The following is a 16,595-nucleotide window of genomic DNA, read 5'->3' as shown; positions in this document are numbered from 1 at the left end:
CTATTTATCTACTTGCACCTTGACGTGCTTTCGAACTGCTAGGTTGGCAGGAGCAGGGACCGAGCAACGGGAGCTCACCCTGTCGCGGGGATTCGAACTGCCGACCTTCTGATTGGCAAGTCCTAGGCTCCGTGGTTTAACCCACAGCACCACCTGCGTCCCTTCAGCAACCACATAGCTGACATTAACTTTCCCAGGTTCAAAGCAACAGTGGGACCACGCATCCCCCATCCCCAGGCTTATGTACCCTCATCTGACAGAGTGTGTGCATGCAACCTGGGATTATCTTACGCAGACGCTATCACTGTGCTTACCTCTTCAAGTCCCTCCTGCTTCTTGCAGACAGCAAGGCAGAGGATGGCATGGATTCGACCGGCCCACCCCTTGCCTGAACAGCCTCCCCACTCCTATTCCAACATGTCCTGCACCTCCTCCTCTGTCTCTTGACTGCTCAGGCTCTTCGCCTTCCTCCAGCTCTGGCTTCTGCCTTGCAGGTGGCACAAAACCCCATAAATCACTGGCTCCCCTCTCCTAGTTCAGCCCCTGGACTCCCTGCCTCCGCCAAACACTTGTCAGAGACCTACCAGTCTCTGACAGCACATTTGCCTTTGAGTTTTCTATTGGGTTATTTTGTTGCTTTGTTATTGCATTTTAAGGACATCTTTCAACTACAGACTAGGTATGTTTTACAGAAAAATCCTACGTGAGGTTTGGGAGAGGCACAGACACAGATCCACTGCTGCATCCCCATGCCCTGCTGGCTTACTTTTTCATTGCAACAGCCATTTCACTGCAACAGCACAGCTGAGCGGTCCAAGAACCAAGTCCCGTGGGCAATCTGCAAGGCTTAGACCCTCCAAAAGAGTACCAAGTGCCCTACCTTTCCTCTGCTCTCACCCAAACGCAGTTTCAGGGCTTTCTGCTTGCTACCATCACTAGGAAAAAAGCCAATAGTAGCTTTCCGTCCACCTGAGTATAGCCTGGGGCCCCATCACAACAGCCCCCCACCCTCCATCAGCACTCCTCTCTGATTGTGAAGGCCAGCAGAAGGGCAACAATATGCCTTTCAACTCCCTCCAGCCCCTCCCTCAGCAGGGCATATGTGTTGTATGGGGCCAGTAGGGGCCACATGATCTCCTGCAATGACTTTGCAAGTTTTTTGCAGATAAAGTTGCTCAGATTCGAGAAGAGGTAGACTCCACCGTGGGAGCAGGGCCGGGGCGGGAGAGTACTAGAGTCCTGTCTAGTCAAGTTGTGTGGGATCATTTCCAATCTGTTACCCCCGAGGATGTGGACAGGCTGCTTGGACGAGTGAAACCAACCACTTGCCTCCTTGATCCTTGCCCATCCTGGCTTATAAAAGCTAGCCGGGAAGGACTGGGCGATGGGCTTCGTGGGGTGGTGAATGCTTCCCTCCGTGAGGGAGCCTTCCCAGACCCGCTGAAAGAGGCGGTTATTAAACCGCTTCTTAAAAAACCATCTTTAGATGCGGCCACGATAGCCAACTATCGCCCAGTCTCAAATCTTCCATTCTTGGGCAAGGTGATTGAGCGAGTGGTTGCTGAACAACTCCAGGCACGCCTGGAAGAAGCGGACCATTTGGATCCCTTCCAGTTGGGATTCAGGCCTCATCATGGGACTGAAACTGCCTTGGTCGCACTGGTTGATGATCTCCGGCGGGCTAGGGACAAAGGTGAGAGCTGTTTCCTAGTTCTGCTGGATCTCTCAGCGGCGTTTGATACCATTGACCATAACATCCTTCTGGACCGTCTTGAGGGGCTGGGAGCTGGGGGCACTGTTATACAGTAGTTCCGCTCCTTCCTCCTGGGCCGTGTTCAGAAAGTGGTGGTGGGGGATGAGTGTTCAGACCCCTGGGCCCTCACTTGTGGGGTGCCTCAGGGTTCTGTCCTCTCCCCCATGCTTTTCAACATCTACATGAAGCCGCTGGGAGAGATCATCAGGGGATTTGGGCTGGATGTTCATCAGTATGCGGATGATACCCAGCTCTACCTCTCTTTCAAATCAGAACCAGTGAAGGCAGTGAAGGTCTTGTGTGAGTGCCTGGAGGCGGTTGGAGGTTGGATGGCGGCTAACAGATTGAGGTTGAATCCTGACAAGACAGAAGTACTGTTTTGGGGGGACAGGAGGCGGGCAGGTGTGGAGGATTCCCTGGTCCTGAATGGGGTAACTGTGCCCCTGAAGGACCAGGTGCGCAGCCTGGGAGTCATTTTGGACTCACAGCTGTCCATGGAGGCACAGGTCAAATCTGTGTCCAGGGCAGCTGTTTACCAGCTCCATCTGGTACGCAGGCTGAGACCCTATCTGCCTGCGGACTGCCTCGCCAGAGTGGTGCATGCTCTGGTTATCTCCCGCTTGGATTACTGCAATGCGCTCTACGTGGGGCTACCTTTGAAGGTGACCCGGAAACTACAACTAATCCAGAACGCGGCAGCTAGACTGGTGACTGGGAGTGGCCACAGAGACCACATAACACCGGTCTTGAAAGACCTACATTGGCTCCCAGTACGTTTCCGAGCACAATTCAAAGTGTTGGTGCTGACCTTTAAAGCCCTAAACGACCTTGGTCCAGTATATCTGAAGGAGCGTCTCCACCCCCATCGTTCTACCCGGACACTGAGGTCCAGCACCGAGGGCCTTCTGGCGGTTCCCTCACTGCGAGAAGCCAAGTTACAGGGAACCAGGCAGAGGGCCTTCTCGGTAGTGGCGCCTTCCCTGTGGAACACCCTCCCACCAGATGTCAAAGAGAACAACAACTACCAGGCTTTTAGAAGACATCTGAAGGCAGCCCTGTTTCGGGAAGCTTTTAATGTTTGATGTATTATAGTATTTTAATATTCTTTTGGAAGCCGCCCAGAGTGGCCGGGGAGGCCCGGCCAGATGGGCGGGGTATAAATAATAAATTATTATTATTATTATTATTATTATTATTATTATTATTATAGTATTGCACACTTGATAGTTATCCTTGGTTTGCAAAAATTATGGGAACTGTAGGTCTGCAGGAGAGAGACTATGAATTTCTAACAAAAATGATCAGTACACTCACCAAACTAAAATAGCCAGGACTCTTGGGAAGAAAGGATCGCAATGGTTATATTAAGACTTGTAATGCTGCTGTAACCTATGCCACATCCTGCTTCGTTATTATCCACAAAGATCAAAAGTCCCTTAAGAAAACACATGATGAAATCCAAAGCTCATTCTGCTTTCTGCAAGGACCTCCATAACATCTCATTCCATCCCAAACGTAAGCAGTGAGGACAAAACCGTAGACTTCAGGAAAAAGAGAACAGCTGCAGCAATTCTCCAAGGCAATGAATTCTCTACACCAATTGCTATTAACAGAAAAAGTCTGGAGCATATTGCTCCAGAAGTATTTTTGTCAATTATGATCCTACTTGTTCTAGTCCAGTGAAGTAAGTGCACAGCAGCTGGAGCTGCACACACTGATCTCTTCTTTTTTCTTTTTAAAAAGAAAAAGAAAAAAAGAAAATCAGTTGTTTGGCAGGGAAGGGGAAGGTTTTCCTCCCAAACAGCTGATCACCAGTTTTTTCATATACAGTGGTGCCCAGCAAGACGAATGCCTCGCAAGACGGAAAACCCGCTAGACGAAAGGGTTTTCCGTTTTTGAGTTGCTTCGCAGGACGAATTTCCCTATGGGCTTGCTTCGCAAGACGAAAATGTCTTGCGAGTCTTGAGATTTTTTTTTCGCTTTTCCCCCCTTTATCTAAGCCGCTAGGCCTTTAATAGCCTTTTAGCAGCTAATCCAATAAGCCGATAAGCCTTTAATAGCCGCTAAACTGCTAATAGCGCTAATCCGTTAAGCCACTAATAGGGTTGCTTCGCAAGACGAAAAAACCGCTAGACGAAGACTCTCGCGGAACGGATTAATTTCGTCTTGCGATGCACCACTGTATATAAAAAAAGCTGCTGGATCAAAAAAGGGAAGTGCACATGCAGCATGTAGCTGCACACATAGTTCCTCGTGTAGCAAAAAATATGAGCACAGAAGTCTGCTTCCATATACCTATTGGTGGTAGGGCAACTAACTATTAGTTGTTATCAGGAGTACACTAGTACTAACGTTTTAAGAAAGGCTAATGAGTCCATTTTCAATAAGAACTGAATTCTGGAATTCATGTCTTCTTTGCTATCCTACTCCAATTCCACTCATCTTTCTTCGGATTGGGGGGGAATACATCATATCTCTCGCTCTCGCTCTCGCTCTCGCTCTCACTCTCTCGCTCTCTCTCTCTCTCTCGCTCTCTCACACACACACACCATTTACAGATTTGGGTTTCTGAAGCAGTATGGTAATATTTTCTGGCTTTATTATACATTTTTAAATATCACAAAACATCCTATTTTATTCTGAGAGACATTTGTATTTGTAAGGTTATTTCTCCACCAAACTACCCGCTGCTACCAAAGTTCAGTGCTTTGAAACTGATGGTGTTATGTCATCAGTACAAAGGCAAATGAGGTTTTTTAAGGCCGCATGCTTAACTTTAACACTGACAATACCATGCTATATATGTCTACTCAGAAGTAGGTCCTATTGACTTCAATGGCACTTACTTCCAAATAGGTTTGTATCACATTGCAGCCATAAAGTCTTGCAGAAAACTAACTGCAAGGGGGGAATCACAGTCACACAAATGCCTTTTCCTGAAAAATCTGTAGGCTGAGTATCATGTTGAGCAAGCTGAAATATGGGGGTCATCATTTAGTTTACAAAGTTCTCCACTGTAAATTGATTAAAAATGCCTTGGATGAGTTGATGGGTAAATTTTATTTATAAGTGCTGTCAGTCACAATTTGTATTAATCTAACGTTTACTGTGATAATCCATTTGGGGGCGGAAACTGATTGTACAATTAATAGTTTCATCCACCCTGCCTACTGTGTTGATTGCCTTCCATGGAAGATGGATTAAACTATAAGTCACCTAATAGAGAAGCTGACATACTGATATTATTCACTAAAGTGAACTGCTCACTGTCGGTGTAATCAGTTATGCTGCTGGTGATGCACGTGGCCTGGGCGACAACAAAATAAAAATATCTTCCAGATCTCAGCAATTCCTTTTTACCCTTCACACAATATGCAGAAGAATGTCTTCATTTCCTAACGTAGGCAGAGAGTGCCACCATTGTAAACTAAAACTTAATCTATTATAAAAGAGGCACTTCTAGTGTTTGCATTCAAGGTGCACAATACACGATGGCATTGGCAGATATTCTTCCTATATGGTGCTTTCTTTTGTTTTTTACTGAGTTTTATAAACAAGAATAATGTTATACAAATAAGTATACCAAGGTTTCTCATGTCATTTGTATATCACAAAAACAGCATAATAAATGTGGAAAAATATCTACAGCATACATTTCATTATTAGTGGTCAACATGTAAGTTCTTGGTTCATGAACTGGTTTAAGCAATTAGGAAGAAAAAGAGAAAAGAAAAGGGGGGGAGAAGAGGAGGGAAGAATGGCGAGTGGGGTGGGGTGGCTATGCTTCTTTTATTCTACTTAGTGGGGGGGGTGTCAGTGTTACTTGTAAGGGTTCTCTAACTATTCACTTGTTGTGTTTCCTTGGTGGTGAGAGAGGTTGGGGGTGGCTTAGAGCGTGGTTGGTTGTCTTTGGTTGGCTGAAGAAGAAGAGTTTGGATTTGATATCCTGCCTTTCACTCCCCTTCAGGAGTCTCAAAGCGGCTAACATTCTCCTTTCCCTTCCTCCCCCACAACAAACACTCTGTGAGGTGAGTGGGGCTGAGAGACTTCAAAGAAGTGTGACTGGCCCAAGGTCACCCAGCAGCTGCATGTGGAGGAGCGGAGACGCGAACCCGGTTCCCCAGATTACGAGACTACCGCTCTTAACCACTACACCACACTGGCTCTCACTGCCTGTAGTGAGAATTGTTCACAAGCAAAGAAGCTGTCACCTTTCCCCTTCTAAAGTTCAGAACCCTGCCAATTACATGTAGTCGGGCTGTCAGATTAACCCAAAGACTGTGGGTAACACCCAATGCAGCCATACGCAGAATGGACCCATTCAAAGCCCTAACAGTCTGGACTAGTCTATGCTGCAACATGGGCAGCCGACCTGTGGCCAGCCCACCCTGATTTATAGTCAGTAAAATTTACTGTAAAATACACAATTCATGATACAGGGGCTATCAATTACGTACAGCGGTACCTCGGGTTACAGATACTTCAGGTTATGCATTTTCAGGCTGTGCACCACACCGAACCCGGAAGTACTGGAACGGGTTACTTCCGGGTTTCGCACATGCGCAGAAGCGCCGAATCGTGACCCGTGTGCGCAGACGCGGCACTCCGGGTTGTGGACGTGCCTCCCTCACAGATCACATTCGCAACCCGAGGTTCCACTGTACTGTAGAATTAAATATTACAGAGCTGTTGTTTTTAAATGTTCCTCATCCATCCAAATAGCTTTGTATGCAATAATCAATTCAAATAAATTGTAGACAATTAAGCTTTTCCTCACTGCTCAACAAAGTCATTAAGGATTTCTGCAAATGTAAAATGTGTTTCTCTGAACACACAGTTGCATAATACATACAGTCCAATGAGAGCTCTATTGCCAATAAAGGTAAAGGTAAAGGTACCCCTGCCCGTACAGGCCAGTCGTGTCCGACTCTAGGGTTGTGCGCCCATCTCACTTAAGAGGCCGAGGGCCAGCGCTGTCCGGAGACACTTCCGGGTCACGTGGCCAGTGTGACAAAGCTGCTCTGGCGAGCCAGCACCAGCGCAGCACACGGAAACGCCATTTACCTTCCCGCTATAAAACGGTACCTATTTATCTACTTGCACTTAAGGGTGCTTTCGAACTGCTAGGTGGGCAGGAGCTGGGACCGAAAGACGGGAGCTCACCCCGCTGCGGGGATTCGAACCGCCGACCATACGATCAGCAAATCCTAGGCACTGAGGTTTTACTCACAGCACCACCTGCGTCCCCTATTGCCAATACCCAGTGTAAAACTCTGTGAAAAATCTACAAGGTTTTTTTGTGTAAAGAAACGTCAAAGGCATTTTTAAAAAATAAAAGCAAGATGTATAAAAATAAAATACTTAAACTTGCCCATGAACTAAGCCAAAATGATTGGTTTTGAACAAGGCGTAAAGGTGCAAAGTTAAAACAAGATGAACCCAGCTAAAATTCAATAAATTGCCAGCCTCTGATGCAGACAGATGCTTTACCCACTTCAAATAATGCTTTATGATATTGGTTATTAGCACAGACCTCCTAGTGGATTGACAGTGACACAGAGATTTGTGTCCTAAATTTCTGGGAGCAAAAACAGACTGCTCAGACACACCGCTACATAGATTGTTTTTTACAGTGACCTGAATTGTGCTGTTTTTTCCGGTTTTTGTTGTCTGTAGCTGTTTAATATCATAATCTCAGTAAATTAAGAATACTGAAGGCTATATATATATATATATATGTGTGTGTGTGTGTGTGTGTATATATACACATACACACACACACACACACACACACACGTAACCAATGCTTTAAGGGGCTTTTCAAACAAGAGCCTTCATTGTGCAGTGACAAAAAACCCCCAAAAGAGAAACAAACCAACACTATTTACTATTACAGACTTCATAGCACTCCTTGTATACAGAATCTCAAGCTAAAATACGAGCAAACAAAAACTGCATATCAAGAAATGTTGAATTCTTCCTATTTGGTTTTATATGTTTCAATCAAAAGATACCAAGGAAGTGTTTGATTGTACCTCTAAAAATAATAAACTGAGGATGATAAGCACCAATATATTTAAAAAGAATGAGAAAATAATAACAAAATCAATCGTCTCTAACAGAATCGAAAGATTACTCAGATCTATTTATTTGGGGCTGGCAATGTGCTCAAACAAGGATCTGCAAACCACCTCTGCTTTCATCTTAGAAGGATGTACATGATTTGTTACAAAGACCCTATGCCTCAAGCATTAGAAATAAATCAAACTGCACAGAAGGCTTAAAAACTAGCTTGCTATCTAACATGGGAAGTTTTTCACATAGGACCTGATGTTCACATGAGGACACTTTTTAAAAAAAATCCCCCATACATGAACAGAAATCCCAACATGAGGAGGTGGCCACATTTGAACCGACCCTAGGTATGTTTTCCAAGTCACTAGACCATGGATAGGCAAACTAAGGCCCGGGGACCGGATCCGGCCCAATCACCTTCTAAATCTAGCCCGCGGACGCTCCAGGAATCAGCGTGTTTTTACATGAGTAGAATGCGCCCTTTTATTTAAAATGCATCTCTGGGTTATTTGGGGGGCATAGGAATTCATTCATTCCCCCCCCCAAAAAAATATAGTCCGGCCCCCCAAAAGGTCTGACGGATAGTGGACCAGCCCCCTGCTGAGAAAGTTTGCTGGCCCCTGCACTAGACCACAGAGTCACAATGTCTGGGGAGGGGGGCAGTTGTGTTACAGTATGAGAAATGTAGGTGTTCACTGGAAGACACAGGCTGTCATATATGAACTCTAGAGGATCATAATGATCCTGTGAAAAAGGCTGGAGAGATAACTTGCACAGCAGAGAAACTTCTTTGGGTTTGAGGAACCATTTTATCATACAGTCATCTACTAGTTTGTAAACAGTGATTCCATGTGGGAAAGAGACTTTCCACTCCATTGTTTTAATATATAAACCTTGGTATCTGCTGCATTTATATGGGTCTGATGCCCCACTGATGCTCTCACTGAAATCAACAGCATTATGATACCCTTCCCTCAAGGGTCTAATCTTTTAATTAGGGAGCTAACTATGTCCATTAACGTCCCAGTAAATCCTTATCATAGAATAATGCTTTTAAAGGTACACCTCTATTGATAATATAAACCATTCAATGCTACCATGATTTTTATTTTAAAGTTTGAAAATAATTGAAACTACATGAATAGAGAAATAAAAGTTCATGTGAGGGCTGAGCACTAAGACGGTATAAAACATCAGCAACATATAAATCCAATTACTGTGTTCCTCAAAATGCATTTGTATCGCCCCAAGAATTATCATAAACCATCTTATTATATCAGAAACCAGAGCATGCCTATTGGAACTGGCAACCAAAGCAGCAAAACACATTTTAGAATGTTGGTTCTCATCTCACCCACCCCAACTAAATGTATAATTCATTCCATACTTTTATTAAGGTTTCTAAGGTTTCATGTACATTTAAAAAAAAAAAAAATAAAGAACTTCAAGCACAGGAGGGAAATCCAAAAAAACCCCCCACATACTTACCAAGTTTTGATTTGTTGAATTAGAATCATCTTCTGGGAATGGGATGTAAACAGCTAAGGCCACACAATTGGCAAAAATAGCCAGTAATATAAATATGTCAAATGGTCTGAAGTATCTTGTTAAGGAACATCCAGTGTTGGGATATATTTATATACAACTCAGTCTAATTCCTTACTAATTTCTGCAGTAAGGACAATAGGCTTGTTTCTGAGTAAAACTAACATGTTCGAGCTCTTCTTTTGACTGATGGAAGTGACAACCCCTCCTCCACAAGCATCCATTATATTGTCTCATCTAAATCTTTTTCAGCACATGACCTTTCATCAATGCCCTCTTTTTAGTAAGAAACTGCACAATTACATTATTTCGCACAATATATATACAGATTAATCAATATTTTGATTCAAATATTTGAAATGCTTACAGATCAGTTCTCTCCTGATCATTAGATACCGATCATTAGTGCTAATGGAATCTGCATAGGCACAACAGCCACGGAATAAAACCACAGTGATATCTGCCTATATCTGGATCCAACCCAATTTTGGCACATCAATTTTACATGGGTATGTACAGATTATTAGCTAAGGAGAAAAATGTAAGAACACGCTAGTGAAAAATCTGTAGCATTTATAGAATATAAAAATAACAGTTTTGACCAGCCACATACTTATGCATGGGTTGGTTCAACTGAAATTGTAAGCTGCAATCCCATTTACCTCTGAGCAACCCCAATTGAACTCAGTAGGGCTTAGTTCTGGCTAGAAATGTATAGGATTGTGGGGTTAGTGTACTGACTATATCAAAAAAGGCAACTTTTTAAAGCTACCCATCTTGCCCAAAAGGCTCTTCTGTACATTCATTTTTGAAGCACAAATTTATCCTATCAGAACGAAGTTCTAAATAGTGATGACACAATGAAGTCTCATCTTGTGGCATCAGGTAATTTGCTTTAATAAGCATATATGAATCTATGCATGTGTATCTAAAACACCTCAACAATAGCTTAATAAATGTGAAATAAATCCTGAAGTCCAAAACACTATGTATTAAAGGATATTTTTAGAACTGCATTTTAAGAACACAAGACCTTGTATCTAAGGCTTACATAAAAGTAACATTCACTCCTCTCTGCCACATTTCATAAGTCCAAATCAACATGGACAGGCTATAACTTAGCAGTTTTAATCCCCTACCCAGGCTGCTTTTTCACCCAGAGGAGAAAATCTAACAGGGAAGATTTCGCCACCATCACCTCAGAGGAATAAAGGAGGCTTAGGGGGACTGATTTTTAGTTGGGAAAGGGTTAAGCAGCTTTTCTCTACTGACATTTTCTCCATTCCAATTTCCAACTTGCCCAGGCTGATTTTGGTTAAAATGAAAAGGGGGGAGGAAAGTAGGAATACAGCGATAATACAGAATTCTGTGCAATATGTAGTCTAAGCCCAGGTAAATGTCTTTGACACACTTTTGAGTATTCAGAGTAGAGATGGTAAGAACAAAAAAACACTCATAAAAAAAGGATACTTCCATTCTACTATACCAATGCAGGCTCTCCGGATTGGGTTATTGAGGGATAAACAGAAAAGGGCCCGGGCTGGCCGACTGTTGGATGTATTACCCTGTTTTTTGCTCTTGGCATATTGCTGGCGTTTTCTTTGGGACAGAGATCCTACAGGTTGGGCTGGGGTGGTGCTCATGCTTTGGGCAGCCTTAGCTTGTCTAGCAGCATCAATTGCAGCTTGCCAAGATAGCACAGTTTGCTTGGATGGTGCTGAGCTGTTCGACTGGAGAATTGGTCCGTCACCAGGAAGAGGAATTTTGGTGCTATTTGCATAGCTTGCTTCTGTAGGGAAAAATGGGAAAAGGGGAGAAGAAGATGCATTTATCCTGTTTTAAAATAATCCTGTCCTTTTTAAACTCTTTCACTATATTTTGAAGCATTTTAAATAATAATAATAATAATAATAATAATAATAATTTAAAGACTTGGGGAATCACATTTACAAACATTAGCATTTGTCTTGACACGTTCTGAAGTTAAGACACCCTGAATCCTCAAGGCATATTAAAGATATATCAAAGAAGCTGAATTCAAATCAATCAAACCAATTTTACAATTGATAAAAGAGTCCAGTTTCCAGTTAATAGAAGTTTCTTCATTTGATTGTTTGGTACAAACTGCCTCCGCTTGTTCTGAATGTAAGAGCAAACATTACGGATTCTCTTAAATCCATAATATGTGAAGTCATTTCAATCACTACAGAAACTGGAATGTATCCCTGCTGACATAAACAAACAAGCAAACCAATCCTTTCAACGTAAATATGCATTGCTTCTTGGCTAACATAGTAATTCTCTCTTTGATAACTGAACACACTTTCCCCAAAAGACAGTTATCTTTACTGCTATACAGCAATTACTACTACTATGGATCCACCAATTTTGTCTAGCATTATTTGTGTTTGCTACTAACTCTGCTCCTTTCCTGAGGCTACTGACGTGTACAGAGGACTTAGGCAGAGCAGAGTCTTGCCTGTGGCTTTGTACTGCATTTTGAAGAAACTCAAGATTGCCTCCAAATTACAGCATGAAAACAGAGGCCACCACTGCATCTCTCCAGGCTTGGGAAAGGGGTGAGTCTCGTCTCTTCATGTTGCATTTTGTCACACTGCATTTTGGGTGGTGTGACAGCAGAAACAAGGTATGGGGGAAGACTGCAATCAACCTGGCAGTCAAATTTGTGAACCCTTGATAATAACTAGCAACATGCCTCCTGTGATGACGGATAAAAGAACTTCTATATAGGGAAGGCATGTATATTGCAGAGCACCCTGGGGTGGATTCTGCTCTCACCACAATACTGTCCCAAGAAAAGCTATTTATTTCCTCCTGTTGAAATGAATGGCAGAAAGTTAAAGGCTACACTCAGAGACACCACAGGATAAGGGGGGGGGGCTGATTCCCTAAACCAGCCCCCTAAGTCTAAGTTTTAAAATTAAAGCTATAAACCATCCTGTTATCTGTTTCTTGGACATGTCAGAGGGTGACAGAATGGTTGCATGGTAGTCAGAATTGTGGGCACAGATTTTTGGATGTCATTCAGCAACAAGAACATCTGTATAATGAAAGCAGCTTGTGTTGTCGCCCCCCCCCGAAGCCCTTTACACACACCACAGCACACCCAGGTATACTAAATTCATAGCATCTACAAGATAAAGATGAAGTTGGTGGTCTATGGAAATGTACCTTTTTTGTAAGTATGTACCTTTTTTAGATTTTAAAAGCTAAAGACTTAATTCTTAACAGCCAGCCTTCTGCAAAACTCTTATTATGGTGTGCATTCTTAATCAAGAAGTAGAACTAGAACATCAGAATCTGCTCTGCTTGTGGATTCTAAATATTTAATTAACTCATTTCAGAGAGAACCTGTTGCAAAGCCAATGCCAATGTACGTTTTACTGTTGGCTTATACATCTAGCACTCACCCTCCTCCTTTCTCCTGCTGACTTGTATATTGAATCAATGCTTGAGTGCCCCCAGTCTTATATCCTTTTCTACATCCTCCATCTATTAGCCCATATATAGGCTATATATAGCCCACAGCCACCCTATATAGCTTGTCACTGCTAACCATGTGCTCTAATCCAGGAGTGGCCAATGTGTGATCCTCCAGATGTTGCTGGACTGCAGCTCCCATTACCCTTCAACAATGGCCATCTAGAGAGCCGCAGGTTGTCTGGGTCCTGTTGTAAAGCAAGCTAAGCAGATAATGAAAAATCCAAAATGAAAACAGGTAGGGATAACAGGGGGGCAGTGTGCCCTGATCCCCATAATGGCCATTGTCTACAGTGTCCTAAACTTCGGTGTTCTCCTAACCTGTATAGGAGGACAACTGGGACTGAAAGACCAAGGCAAAGCTTGGATGCTTAGAGACGAAGCGATAAACAAACACAATGTGTGAGACTGCAGAGCATGCTTATTGCGTGCAATATGTGGAGGCTGGGATGAGAACATAAGAAGAGCCCTGGATGATCAATGCAAAGGCCCATCTGACCAGTGTTCTGTTCTTATTGTGGACAACTGGATGTTTATGGAGAAAGCCTGCAAGCCGGACCTAAGTGTCACAGCACTCTCCCCACTTGTGTGCCATAGCAAATGCTAATCAGAGGTATGCCACCACCAATATTATAGATAGTATACAGCCATCACGGCTAGTAGTCACTGATAGACTTATCCTCCGTGAATTTGTCTAATCCTCACCATTGTTACTATATCCCGCAGTAGTGAAGTCCATAGTCGAAGTGTGGGCTGTGTAAAGAAATACGTTGCTTTGTCTGTCCTGAGTCTTCCAACATTCAGCTTCATTACATGACTCCAGATTATAGTATTATGAGAGAGTGAGAAAAATATGCCTTTTCTGAACCTTTCCCAACTCTACAAATATACTTTTCCAGATACAACAATCAGAACTGAACAGAGTCTTCCAGGTAAACTTGCACCATAGATTGGTATAGTGGCATTATAACATTGGCTGTTTTATTCTCAATCCCTTTCCTTGTGTTCCACCCCTAACATAGAATTTTCCCTTTCCACAACTGCTGCGCACTGGCTCAACACGTTTATCGACACCTGAACTTATCCTTTTCCTGCCTTTTTTTGTACATGCATTTAGTAGGTGCCTTAACTCTCAAATCAAAGGTTTTTTGATCCTAGAATACAGAATAACATTAGCAATGAAACTGGAATCTCTCTAACGTTTACAATTAAAGGATTGTTTGGAAGAAGCAGCCTAAATTACAAAGAAAGAAGATGCAACGGACCTTGATAAGGATCTTAGATTCTAGCCTACCAAGTGTGCCTGCGGGAAGCAGCTTCTAACTGTGCTCTAAACTTGAGGATATATGTGAGGGGGGAAAGATGGAGGGATGCAAAGGAAATAAGAGAAAGAGAAATTGACAAGAAGCTTTGCACAGGCATGGGGTGAACTAATATCTTTTGATCACTGCTCTTCAGACAGAACAAAGATGTAGCAATGATACCTTTACAAATGCTTTTTCTCCCTTTACTGAGGCAATAATGGGAGGGGGGGTGTTGCCATGTCCTGTGCTCCTTTGCATAATCTAGTGACAAGAACCTAGTTGTAGCTTCTTGTGCTGCTTCACCTCCAGTGCTGTGAGCACATACAGAGATGCAAAACAGAGGTTGATTGGGGGACAGCTTAAGATGGCTCCCTTGGGGTAGGTGAAGGTAACTCTTCGATGTTGCTAGCATGTTTCCCACAGACCAAATAATTAATGGATCTTGCATTAAATCTCAGAGAAGGGAGAGTGGGGACAGAGTCAGAGAATGATGAGCGGCTGGCCCATCAGATTGCACGGGTCACATCAGCAGCTGGGTCCATTGCTAGGTTACCCAAGGAGAAGAAGAGTTCCTGCCTCAGGTGACCGTTTGATGCAACAGCAAACGTTGTCAGATTCACTCTACAATTATTTCTCCTAGAACCGTTTCGTAATTCCGCCCCCTCCTCCAAGTTGCACTGCTTTCTCCTTCTTCGTTCTCCCCCCCCCCCCGCGCACTTCCGTCTTTCTATTTTTATGGGATGTCAAAAACGAAGGCGGTCAACCTCTTGACCCCTCTCCTTGGCAAAGGGGCACCACTGAAAGTGAACTCCAAAAGAGGGAGGGGGGCTTATCTTGCCCCTGGCGCGCGCGAGGAAAAGCACGCGCACGCGTGCGATATCAAAGTCGCTGTCAGTTTCAGGAGAGATGAATCATTTCCACGCAGCTCGCTCTCTGGGAGAAAGAGGAGCGGGAGGTTGACGGGGAGAGGGGCAGCAGCAGCGCCTGCCCGAGCCTGTTTGCAAAGGCGATTAACACACACGAGCCCCATGTGTCGTCTCTCCCTCGGCGCTCGGCGAAGAGGTGGAAGGGGGAGGGAGAGAGAGAGCGCTGCTCGCCCGCCTTCCGCAAGAGCCTTAACCACCACGGCACATGCCCGGGGCGCCCACAGCAAAAAAACAAAAACCCAAACCCTCCCGTCGAAAGACGCCGCGTCCCGCTTCTCGCCCTTCCTTTCCTCCCCAGCCTCGCGGCGAAAGGCAGACGTGCGAAATCAATGCAACGCGCTCCCGCGGGAAGGGGAGGCGGCCGCGGGGAGCCCGCGCACCGGGGGCGGCAGCAGGAGGCTCGCTCGCCTTCGCCTCGGGAGCCTGCCATAACCCCGTGACCCCCAGCCCTCCAGCCCTTCCTTTCGCCAGCCCCTTAATCCTCCCCGCGGTTCCCTCCTCTAATCCCAACATCCCCAAAATCCCTCGCTCTTTTAATCCCAAGGCATCCTCCCCCTGCTACTGCCGCGGTTGTTGCTGCTTCGGGAGGCGGCTAGGGATGGAGGTGGGGGGCTGGAAGGTGAGGGCGGGCGGCTCTTACCATCAGGGAGCTGCGGCGGCTGCTGCTGCTGGGGCATCATGGTCACTTTCTTGCGGGGCCCCCCGAGACGCGGGCGCCGCTCCTTTCGCCCTCCTTCTGCCCGTCGCCGCTCCAAGCCAGACGTGAGGCGATGCCCCCCTCTTGGCCCTTGCCCCTGCGCTGCCTGCTATCCGGCGGTCCCCATGGTGGCAGAGCGAGCGAGAGGGCAAGGGCTTGGAACGGGGTGCGTGGGAAGAGTCGCTGTGGCTACTACAACAACCACCGCCGCCGCCGCCGCCGGTTCTTCTTCTCCGCCGCCGCTGCTTGCAAATCCCTTCGAGTTTGGGCCAACATGACACTCACATCCGGGTGACACGGGCGCTCTCCATCCCTAGCAACCCGCCGCCGCCGCCGCCGCCGCGGCTGCACCCTCTTTCCGCCCCGGCTGCCGCCTCTCTCGAGCCCGCAGCCGCTGCCTGGCTGCCTCCCGCGCAGCCGTCGCCACGCGGGTTAACTCTCTCGCGCCTGCCGCCGCCGCCGCCGCCACCTGCTGCTCAGCGAGGAGGAGGAGGAGCAGCGAAGGAGAGAGGCAGGCTGAGCCGCGCAGTAAGCAGCCTAGAGGCGAGCTCCAGACCGGCGTCCACAAATAGCAAAGAGCGCGCCGCGGCCTTAACCCCTTCCTCCCTCCTCCTTCGCGCTCTTGAAGGTCTTGGAAGCGGGAGAGCGCAACTGCGTTGCGAGGGGGTTCAAGGCCGCCGGGAGACCGGGCCCGCCTCGGGCGTGCAAGCTGCGCTTCGTACTCCCAGAAGAGCTGCGTGCGTGCATGCGTGCGTCTGGGCGTCTGACCCACCTCTAGCTCCTCTAACTGGGCG

General features: G+C 45.6%; 1 protein-coding gene across 28 annotated transcripts in view; it reads right to left on the bottom strand.

The window, feature by feature from the left end:
• CACNA1D (calcium voltage-gated channel subunit alpha1 D) overlaps positions 1-16,294 on the bottom strand; it is a 200,859-nt gene extending 184,565 nt beyond the window's left edge. For 22 of the 28 annotated variants that reach the window (XM_080996673.1, XM_080996688.1, XM_080996674.1 and 19 more), the window contains exons 1-3: positions 15,745-16,292; positions 10,844-11,162; positions 9,317-9,422 (exon numbers count right to left, since the gene is read on the bottom strand). In XM_080996673.1, the coding sequence (XP_080852799.1) occupies positions 9,317-9,422; positions 10,844-11,162; positions 15,745-15,784 (465 nt within the window). In that variant the 5' untranslated portion in view covers positions 15,785-16,292. Of the gene's footprint in view, positions 1-9,316; positions 9,423-10,843; positions 11,163-15,744 lie in introns of all 28 variants that reach the window. The other 6 variants (XM_080996672.1, XM_080996671.1, XM_080996676.1 and 3 more) reach the window with 3 other exon arrangements.
• Positions 16,295-16,595: the final 301 nt, after the last annotated feature.

The sequence above is a fragment of the Podarcis pityusensis genome (assembly GCF_964106645.2).
Source record: "Podarcis pityusensis genome assembly, chromosome: 2".
In the NCBI taxonomy this organism is placed as follows: domain Eukaryota; kingdom Metazoa; phylum Chordata; class Lepidosauria; order Squamata; family Lacertidae; genus Podarcis; species Podarcis pityusensis.
Note: the sequence above shows the minus strand (reverse complement) of the source record. Positions and strands in the feature narration are given on the sequence as shown.